The 9674-nt window shown below is 55.6% G+C and overlaps 2 protein-coding genes across 2 annotated transcripts in view; one reads left to right on the top strand and one right to left on the bottom strand.

The window, feature by feature from the left end:
• PTSG_09382 (PLK/SAK protein kinase) overlaps window positions 1-6622 on the bottom strand; it is a 7259-nt gene extending 637 nt beyond the window's left edge. The window contains exons 1-10 of the mRNA XM_004989581.1: window positions 6151-6622; window positions 5372-5773; window positions 2744-5062; window positions 2302-2472; window positions 1945-2070; window positions 1670-1724; window positions 1385-1453; window positions 1085-1219; window positions 893-938; window positions 121-636 (exon numbers count right to left, since the gene is read on the bottom strand). Of these exons, the coding sequence (XP_004989638.1) occupies window positions 121-636; window positions 893-938; window positions 1085-1219; window positions 1385-1453; window positions 1670-1724; window positions 1945-2070; window positions 2302-2472; window positions 2744-5062; window positions 5372-5773; window positions 6151-6510 (4199 nt within the window). The 5' untranslated portion in view covers window positions 6511-6622. The remainder of the gene's footprint in view (window positions 1-120; window positions 637-892; window positions 939-1084; window positions 1220-1384; window positions 1454-1669; window positions 1725-1944; window positions 2071-2301; window positions 2473-2743; window positions 5063-5371; window positions 5774-6150) is intronic.
• A 33-nt stretch (window positions 6623-6655) lies between these two features.
• Window positions 6656-9674, top strand: part of PTSG_09381 (phosphatidylinositol kinase) — a 4041-nt gene continuing 1022 nt past the window's right edge. The window contains exons 1-8 of the mRNA XM_004989580.1: window positions 6656-6769; window positions 7193-7267; window positions 7450-7541; window positions 7676-7854; window positions 8103-8269; window positions 8520-8747; window positions 9016-9138; window positions 9419-9565. Coding sequence (XP_004989637.1) covers window positions 7193-7267; window positions 7450-7541; window positions 7676-7854; window positions 8103-8269; window positions 8520-8747; window positions 9016-9138; window positions 9419-9565 — 1011 coding nt within the window. The 5' untranslated portion in view covers window positions 6656-6769. The remainder of the gene's footprint in view (window positions 6770-7192; window positions 7268-7449; window positions 7542-7675; window positions 7855-8102; window positions 8270-8519; window positions 8748-9015; window positions 9139-9418; window positions 9566-9674) is intronic.

Raw genomic sequence — 9674 nt, 5'->3', positions numbered from 1 at the left:
ACGGAATACACACACACACACACACGGAATACACACATACACGGAACACACACACACACACACACACACACACACACACACACACACACACACACACACACACACACACGGAATACACACCTGGTGATTTGCGCATCGGGTGAAGCAAACTCAACCTCTGACGCGTCCGCAGAGAGCGAGAGGCGGCTGCCGTTCTGCAGCAGCAGCATCACTCCTCCCGTCGACACGAGCACACCCCAGCCATACCCGGGCATGTGTTGCAAGTACACCACGTTTGACGGGTGCCCAAGCTGCTGCACGTCGCCCAGCGCAGTGGCGGCTCCCGCTTCGCTTTCTGGCGGTGGCGCCACGTCACTGAACCCAGCCCCTGCCTTGAAGGTCGTCGCTGCCGACACAGACACATGTTGGGTCATGGATGTGTCCGCCTGCTGGTGGTGGTGGTGTTGCTGGTGTGGGGGTGGTGTATCGTTGATGGCCGGGTGCTGAGAGGACGCATCTTGGGCAGTCTGGTGCTCGTGTTCATCTGGCGTCTCATGCACACGTTCATCATCAACATAATCATCGTCATCAGCGCGTGCTGCTGTTGTGTCGGAGCGGTTGTGGCCGTGCACTTCAGTACGCGCGGCGTGGTAGTCCCTGCAAGGATTGTGCAGAGGAAGTGGGAGGAAGAAAGCGAAGTGGAGAGTGAGTGGATTGAATGATGAAGACCAGTGGTTGGACGGCGGAAGAAATGGGTGGAGCGAGCAGCAAGGAAGTGGGCCAGAGTATTCTGCACCGCAAGAAGAGTACTGAGCAGAGTGCGACAAGAACACGAGGGCAATTGCGTGTTTGTGTCACACCACACCGCACCGCAGTGCACCACACTGCACTGCGCATCACACTGCATTGCTACCTGCGTGATCCGAGACGAAGCGGAAACAACGACGTCGCCCCCTCGCCTGAACGAGAAAACAAACGAGGTGGGCGGGGAAAACGGGGAAGTTGGTGAGACACAAAGAGGGCGCTGGTTCAAAACCACAAATATGTGTTTGATTGCATGACCACAAAAAGAACAAGAACAAGAACAACAAACGAAAGGCGTCACCTTCAGCCAGGTGTGCCGCCATGTTCGCGTGCTGTGCGTGGATGCGCCTGCAGCCCTCTGCTGTGCGAATGGCCGCGTGGACTTCGGTCGATACAGCAGATGGAATGGACAGCGGTGCATGCTCCCCGAGCACATCTACGTGCACGCGTGTCATTCGTGTGTGTCATGTGTGTATGTGAGTGTGTGTACGTGTGTGTATGTGTTATTGTGAGCATCGAGTGATGGAGGTCACAAACGGTGCCATATTAACGCTGCATGTGCCATAAGAGCTATGTGATCAAACAGCGAGCGACCACGTACAGTGTGAAGAGAAGAGCTGTTTCCCACGGGAGGTGGCTGTTATTGTGTTCTTCGCTTGATTGAACACAACTGCACGCACATCCAACGCAACAATGACATGGTGTGAGTCCAAAAGCATGCATGATGCACACCCGCCTTCACGCATGCAGGGCCAAGACACGACTGTACAATTACGCTCCCCCTCACAAACATACGCACACACACACGCACGCACACACACACACACACACAGACAGACAGACAGACAGACAGACAGACACACACACACACAGATCCAGGCATCACCTTCAAGGTCGGATGGAAAGTGCACGGCAATATCCGGCGGCGTGTTCTCCATCAGCTGCACAACAGAGGAGCACACAGTACACACACGACAGCACACACGCAACAGCACAACGCAAAACAGAACATACCACAGTGCACATGGGCGAGGTAGGAAGGAGACAATTTCGGTTGTGCGTGTGCATGAATGAGTCAATCACTGTGTCCGTGTTTGTGTATCCTGTCGAGACACGAAGCTAGTTGGCACCACGTTGAACACGATCCCAAAGCCAACGTACCATGGTCTTGCACTGTCTGCTGTAGATGACGACCTTGGGTGTCTTTGCACGAATCATCTCTACGACGCGGTGCAGCTGGCGGTAGCGCGTGTGGTGACGCGCAGGCAGCGTGCTCACCGTGAAGATCTAAACTCCATTCGACACGCGTGTGTGAATGGGTGTGTGCATGTGTGTGTGAATGGGTGTGTGTGTGCGTGTGAGTGTGAGAGAGTGCGTGTGTGCGTGTAAGTGAGTGTGTGAGTGAGTGTGCGTGTGCGTGTGTGTATCTATAGTTGTGTGAACGACGACGTGGCCATGATGACCAGCATACGCGCAATCATAATTTGCTTGCAAACGTACGCACACATGTACACGCACCTTATCGAATGTGTTGCCAGGGCGGTTGCTCACCACGCGGACAACGCGGCCACCCGGCTGCACCGTCAGCATTTCGTCCCATTCGCTGTCGCTGTCGGTGGCGCTGTGATGGTTCACGCGGTGTTTCCCGGTGATTCGGAGATGGGCGCTTCCATCCGACGCAATTTCCACCTGTTGTTGCAATGTCGCCATGCGTGAGCGGTTGCGCCCAAGTTAAATAAGGTACGGCAACCGCAAAACAAGTGCGCGTGCGAAAAAGCATAGGCACACAGGCACACAGGCACACACACACACTTCCAGAACAACAACAACAACAACAACTTAAACAACAACAACAACTTAAACAACAACAACTTAAACAACAACAACTTAAACAACAACAACAACTTAAACAACAACAACTTAAACAACAACAACAACAACTTAAACAACAACAACGTACGCTGGCTGCATGCCAGTGGTGGACCATGGGTAGTAGGCGTGCTGTGTCGATGCGGGGAAGCCCAAACGACGTGGACGGACTCAACTGCACAGCAGACACAATCCCGTCATCACCGCTATCGTCACCACCATCATCATGGACATTGGTGGAGGTATGATCTTTATGATGTTGCTGCTCTGGTTGCTGTTGATGTTGTTGTTGATGATGTCGTTGTTGATGGTGGTCGTGGTAGTGTGGGGCTTGCGAAGGGTGGTTGGAATGGTAGCTGTGGTCACGGTCACCACGTGCCTCAGTCTCGTTTGCACCACCACCATCGACATCTCCACCACCATCGACATCGCCACCATCGACATCGCCACCACCACCGACATCGCCACCACCATCGACATCTCCACCACCATCACGAACACCACGATCATCGTCATCGACATTGGCTGTCTGCCCTCGCCGCAGCGAATTGCGTTGTGACAGCAGCCCCGCTGTGCGTGGAAATCTTTCCCGCAAATCATCCGGAAACATCGCGTCCATATGCACACGTGAACTGCTGCTGTTGCCGCCAATCACAGGCTCTCGTTGGTGGTACAACTGCTGCTGCTGCTGTTCGTGTTGTTGTCGGTGGTGCTGATGCTGCTGGCCTTGGTGATCGTAGGATGGATATGTACCTTGTTGTTGAATTCGCTCGTACTCACGGTGGCTTCGCCATGGCTGCTCATGCTGTTGTTGCTGCTGTTGCTGCGTGTCATCGTCATTGCTCTGCGTGTCGCTCGTGTATGCAGAGTGATCGTAGCGCCGCTGTCGCTGTTGCCATTCACCCACTCGTGCACCGCTGATACCATCACCGTCGTGACTGCTGCTGTTACTGCCACTCCCCGCGACTGCTCTGGTTGTCGCTGTGGGCTCTGTCTGGTTTCTCTCTTCGCCCGCGTGCGTGCGCATGTGTGCGTGTGGTTGCGAATCGCTCGTGCTTGCAGGCACGGACAAGCTCGACTGCAAGCGCGAGAGCGACGATCGCCCACGCCGCCATCCGCCCCCCTCAGCCGACACTGAAGCTGCCGCTGCCTTTGCACCTGTTGCACCATGCGCTGTCGCTGGTGCACCATTTGCTGTCGCCGCACTGCTGCGTTGGTGTGCTGCCGATTGCGTGAAGGACAGGCCCGGAATGTCGTTCAGGGCGGTAAACGACGGCAGTGACGCAACACTTGACATCGAAGACGTGGTTCCTCCATCCGCGAGGATCCGCGGGTGATCGTAAATGTGCACGGAACGTTTCGATCGGCCATCACTCTTCGACGCCGAGCCACGCCTGTCACGCCGTTGTCCGTGCTGCCGTTCATGTTGCTGCTGTGACTGATAAGCGGAGTTGGGAGTGGATGAGGTGGCTGTGGAGACCACGCCTGGATGGAGCTTGGATGCTGATGTGGTGGTGGTGGTGGTCGGTGTCGCACGTGCTGCAGCAGCGGTTGAAAAATCGCCCATCCTCCCTCTGCTGCTGCCGCCGTAACCACCTTGCTCCACAACTTCGCCTCTAGTTTCTCTTCCGTCTCCATCAGCACCAACACCGCTGCTCACATCACCGGCTGCCATCACAGTTGCTCCTGCTCTTGTCGCTCGTGGCGTTGCTCCGTGTCCCCCATGCACACCCCCGTTATCATCATCATCATCAGTATGATCAACACCATCACCATCGTTTCGTGCGTCGTGTCGTGCCAGGGTTGTCTGGTGGCGGCGGCGTCCACTCACCCCACTGTTCATCGTGTGCGCATATGCTTGTGTTCGCCCCTCCCGACCGCCACTCGCACCCATGTCAACAGTACCACTGTTGGCGTTGGTGTTGGTGGTGGTGGTGGGGTAGGTGCTGCGAGGCTGTGTCTTGCCATGTGCTGTTGCTGCCGCTGCGCGTGGATCATGAACAGCTGGCAGGCGGTGTGTGAGGAGACGTGGAGGTGTTTCCAGCGATGCTGGCTGCTTGGACTGCTTCTGCTGCTGTTGTTGGTGGAGTTGTTGTCGTGGGCTTGAAGCCATTGGCTCTGTCGTGCCAGGGGCGCTGTGATTGCTTGTATCTCCGAGTGCTGGCTGCTGGAGTTGGGAAGTGCTGTGCCTGTGCTCGCCAAGGCGCGTCACTGTGTCGGTGTTCCCGCCATTCATGGCAGCCGCATCTGCGCTGGCTGCGTGGTTGCCCGCTGCCGCTTTGTTGCTCGCCTGCGGCGACAACACCGGGTTGGCGAGCGAAGGTTCATAGAGGTCGCTCAGGATCTGATTGCGTCGTGTGATGAACGGGTGGCGCAGCACATCGCGGATGGAAGGCCGCGCGCTTGCGTCCTGCATGTATGTACGTGTATGTGTGCGAGTGTGTGTGAGTGTGTTTGTGTGAGTGAGTGAGTTTGTGTGTGTGTGTGTGTGTGTGTGCCTACGTAATGCATGTGCCAGTGCAATTCCTCGTGAAGGGATTGGAATCACAAGAGCTACTGCATACAGAATGCGACAAGAAACCCGGCCTCTCTCTCTCTCTCTCTCTCTCTCTGTCTCTCTCTCTCTCTCTGTCTCTCTCTGTCTCTCTCTCTCTCTCTCTGTCTGTCTGTCTCTCTCTCTCTCACTCAAGCTGAAACATGCGTACATGCACACACACACCTTTTGCATCATGGCGCGGATGAGGTCTGCTGCGTCCTGTGGCACAGTGTCGGGGATGTGGAAGTCCACCTCTGCCACTTTGCGCAGCGTTTCTCTGACGGCGTCGTTCCCGCGCGTGTCAAAGGGCGGCTTTCCGACAATGAAGTAGTACAGCAGACAGCCAAGGGAGAAGATGTCGACGGGGAAGCTCTGCTTGTTGCGTGCAACCACCTCTGGGGAGAGGAAGTTCGGGGTTCCGCACAGCGTGACGAGGGCGGCGTCGTCATCAGACCCAGTTGTCTTCTTCGCCAGCCCAAAGTCGCCCAGCTTCACGCGCAGCTCTTTCGTTAGCAGCACGTTGGTGTTGGAGATGTCACGATGCACAATGCCACTGGCGTGCAGGTACTCCACTGCTTGCGCAGTCTAACAAGCATTGTTGAGGTAGGACGCAAAGGGGGGGGGAGTTAAACGAAAGCAAACAATGTTCGTGAGACGCATTAATCGGGTGGGTGGGAAGGAGGTGCGCGTCTATGTGCGACTGTATAGGGAAGCGGGCGAGGTGTGCACGAGGTGTGCAAGAGATGACTCGCACACACGCTCGCGCACTCATTGAGTAACCCCTTGTTCTTGTTCACTCGCTCGCTCTCTCTCTCTCTCTCACGCACACAGAGTCAGCACTCACGCACACACACACACACACACAGAGTCAGCACTCACGCACACACACACACACACACACACACACACAGTGCCAGCACTCACTCGCACACTCACTCACGCATTCGCAAAAACACACTGACCTGTGCAAAGTATTCGCGGGCCTCGACCTCGGTGAGCTTGCGCTGCAGCGTGTCTTGGATATAGGATTGGATGTTGCCGTACTCGGCCAGCTCCAGGACTAGGTACACGCCCTTGTCGTCCTCAAAGTAGTGGTACAGCCTGAGGATGTGCTGGTGGAGGAGGCCACTGTGCAGCTGGATCTCCCGCCGCACACGCCCCACAAGGTCCTGGTCCTTGACAAGCTTCGCCTTGTCAATCACCTTGAGCGCGACGTTGCGCTTGGACGACAGATCCACGGCACGGTACACGCGTGCAAAGCCACCCTGCCCCAAGTACGCCTGCAGGGAGTACGCCCCTATCGTTGATCCAAGCCCAGCCATCCTCTTGTCATCCTCCTGCACACACACACACGGGGCGAGTCCTGTGGCTGGCTGTTTGGAGGTGTTGTGCTTTTGCTTGTGGTTGGCTGCTCTGCGACCGTTTTTGTGGTGGTGGCGGTTTTCGCTGAGTCAGCACTTATCCACTCAGCAAACGCACACACAGAACGTCCAGCACACCGAAGACACAGAGCAAGACCGTGGACGTGGAGAGCAGGAAGCGAGAAGGACCAACAGGGCAAGACAAGACAAGCGACACCAGGTACCCGCGGATGTGTGTATGTGTGTATGTGTGTATGTTCGTATATGTGTGAATGTGTGTGTGTGTGCATGTGTGTGTGCATGTGTGTGTGTGTTTGAGTTGGTTGATGCTGTGCTAGGTTGTGAACCCTTGCCTCGTCGTGTCGTTGTTTGGCGCAGGCACAAACATCGCATCACATCACACATTTGCAGCTGTCGCCTCGACCACGTCCACAGACCTTCCTTCCTCCCCCTCCTCCCCTTTCTCTCACGCACACACACACACACACGCACACGCACACGCACACGCACACGCACACACACACACACACACACACACACACACACACACACACGAACACACACGAACACACACGCCACACACACACACACACACACACACACACACACATACGCCGCATACACACACACGCATCACGACTAGATGGACGACGAGTCGGACATGTCCGACCATGAAATCTATGGCGAGCAAGTTGGGCTGAACACACCGCTCCTGGATGTGCGTCATGTCTTTCTTCCTCCGCTGCAGTTACATGCACGATCCGCTATTGCTGTTCATGCTCCGCAACTGTTCATGATTTCGCTTGTTTCCCCATGGCCAATTACCTTCAAACAAGCCCACGATCCTCAATCTTACTGTGTGCGTTGATGTGTGTGTGTGTGTGTGTGTGTGTGGAACAGGAGAGCGGGCCTGGGAGCAAGCAGGATGCCAACTTTGCACACATGATCGCGAGTGTGGAGCAGGCCATCGCAGAGGACATTCTCCCGGAAATGTAAGACCCAAATGTTGCGTATGTGTGTGTGTGTGTGTGTTAATTGAAGGTTGCGATTGGAGGCGTGCCTTGGGTGCATGAGACTACGTGCTGCGCCCTCGACTTGGCTCTAACTGCTCATGTGTGTGGTGTAGGATCTTGCAAGGGTCGAGTGGATCGTACTTCTGCCGTAACACGAGCAACGAGATTGTCGGCGTATTCAAACCCAAGAACGAGGAGCCATACGGGCACCTGAACCCGAAATGGGGCAAGTGGATCCAGAAGCATTTCTGCTGCTGGTGCTATGGTCGCGACTGCCTCCCACAAAACCAAGGTGCAGCGTGCACATGAGGGGGCATGTGTGTGTGTGTGTGTGTGTGTGTGTGTGTGTGTGTGTGGGTTATGGATGTGTGTGGGTGTGGGTGAGTGATTGCAAGCGTAGATATACGTGCGTGTGATAAGCAACCCTGCTCTATCACCTGTGGTATAAGTGCGCGAGCAGCCCATTGGCATGCACTCACGTCAACACGTGCTTCCCAATACGCAAACACACACACACGCACACATGTGCGCCTCCCTCAGGCTACCTGTCTGAAGCCGGTGCATCGCTTGTCGACCAAGCCCTCGGCCTGAATATTGTGCCCAAGACAAAGGTGGTCAGGCTTGTCAGCTCAAGCTTCCACTATTCCCGATTTGATCGTGCACGCGCACGCGCTGTGCAGAGCGCATCTCGCCGCTTCCCAGAGACGGTGCGGATGTAGTGTATGTGTGTGTGTGTGTGTGTGTGTGTAAGGATATGGTGTGCGTGTGTATGCCTGTGTGCATGTTTGTGTATGCGTGCCTGTGTGTATGTGTGTGTGTGCGTCGTTACATTGTACTTGGCATAGCTTCGTTCTGCGCCCCTTGATCCCAGTCCATCGGTCAGTTATTGCACCTCCACCACTACCGCCACCTCCTCCTCATTGCTTCCACCACTGCCCATCTGCGTGCGATTGACAGGTTGGGAAGCACCTGCGCCAGGGCCTGCCGCCCAAAATCGGCTCCTTCCAGGTGTTTGTGCGCGGCTTCAAGGACGCGTCAGAGGTGCTTCGCTCGCTCAACTTTGATGAGTTGCAGCCGGAAACACAGGACAGCCTGACGCGCCAGTTCCAGCACATGGTTGTCTTAGACTACCTCACCCGAAATACAGACAGAGGCAACGACAATTGGCTCCTCCGATTCACCCCGGTGCGCGCGTGTGTTGTGTGTGCTGTGTGTGTGTGTTGTGTGTTATGTATTGTGTGTATGTGTGTGTGTGTATTTGTACAGCATGTCCTTCGCCCGCCCGTTCATTCGCCCATCGGCCCGTCGTGCGCGCTGAGAAGATACAGGAGTGGCCCAATTCACTCGAGTGTGCTTCGAACAGTGTCAAACTTCGCCCCCCCCCCCCACGCCCACAGATTCACGTGCTTCTTTCATGCTGTTCTTGCTGCTCATGGTGTTGTTGTGATGGCAGGCGGACGAGGACGGAAACGGAGAAAGCATCCAGCTCGCCGCCATTGATAACGGACTTTCGTTCCCAAAGAAACACCCGGACAACTGGCGTGCTTATCCATACTATTGGGCGTGGCTGTACCTGGTGGGTTGGCAGGCAAAGGGTGTTCCTTGTCTGCGATTGTGTGTGTGTGTGTGTGTGCACGTGTGTGTGTGTGTGTGCTTGGTGCACATTTGTGTTTGAAGCCACGTAGGGTCCGGCGATGACTTGCTTGATTGAGATTACATTACGCCCCCCCCCCCAGCGCGCGCGCGCACACACACACACACACACACACACACACACACACACACACACACACACACACACACACACACACACACACACACACACACACACACACACATTTGCACACCGTTGGCAGGCGCGCTTCCGGTTCCGCGACGACATTGTTGAGAAGCTGCTGCCACAGCTGCGCGACGAGACGTTTATTGAGGGCCTGTGCGAGCGCCTGTACCTCCTCTTCAAACAAGACTATGGTTTCTCTCGTTCCGTGTTTGAGAAAAAAAAGGTTGTTCTTGGCACCAGATGCGCACTGCTTTGGTCGTGGACTGGGGGGGAGTGGTGGGGACATGCTATTTTGTTTTGTGCGCCCGCCCTCAGCCCCGTGTATGCGTATG

This window comes from Salpingoeca rosetta (assembly GCF_000188695.1).
Source record: "Salpingoeca rosetta unplaced genomic scaffold supercont1.28, whole genome shotgun sequence".
Lineage (NCBI taxonomy): Eukaryota > Choanoflagellata > Craspedida > Salpingoecidae > Salpingoeca > Salpingoeca rosetta.
The sequence above is the reverse complement of the archived record's forward strand: the minus strand, read 5'-3'. Positions and strand labels throughout refer to the sequence as shown.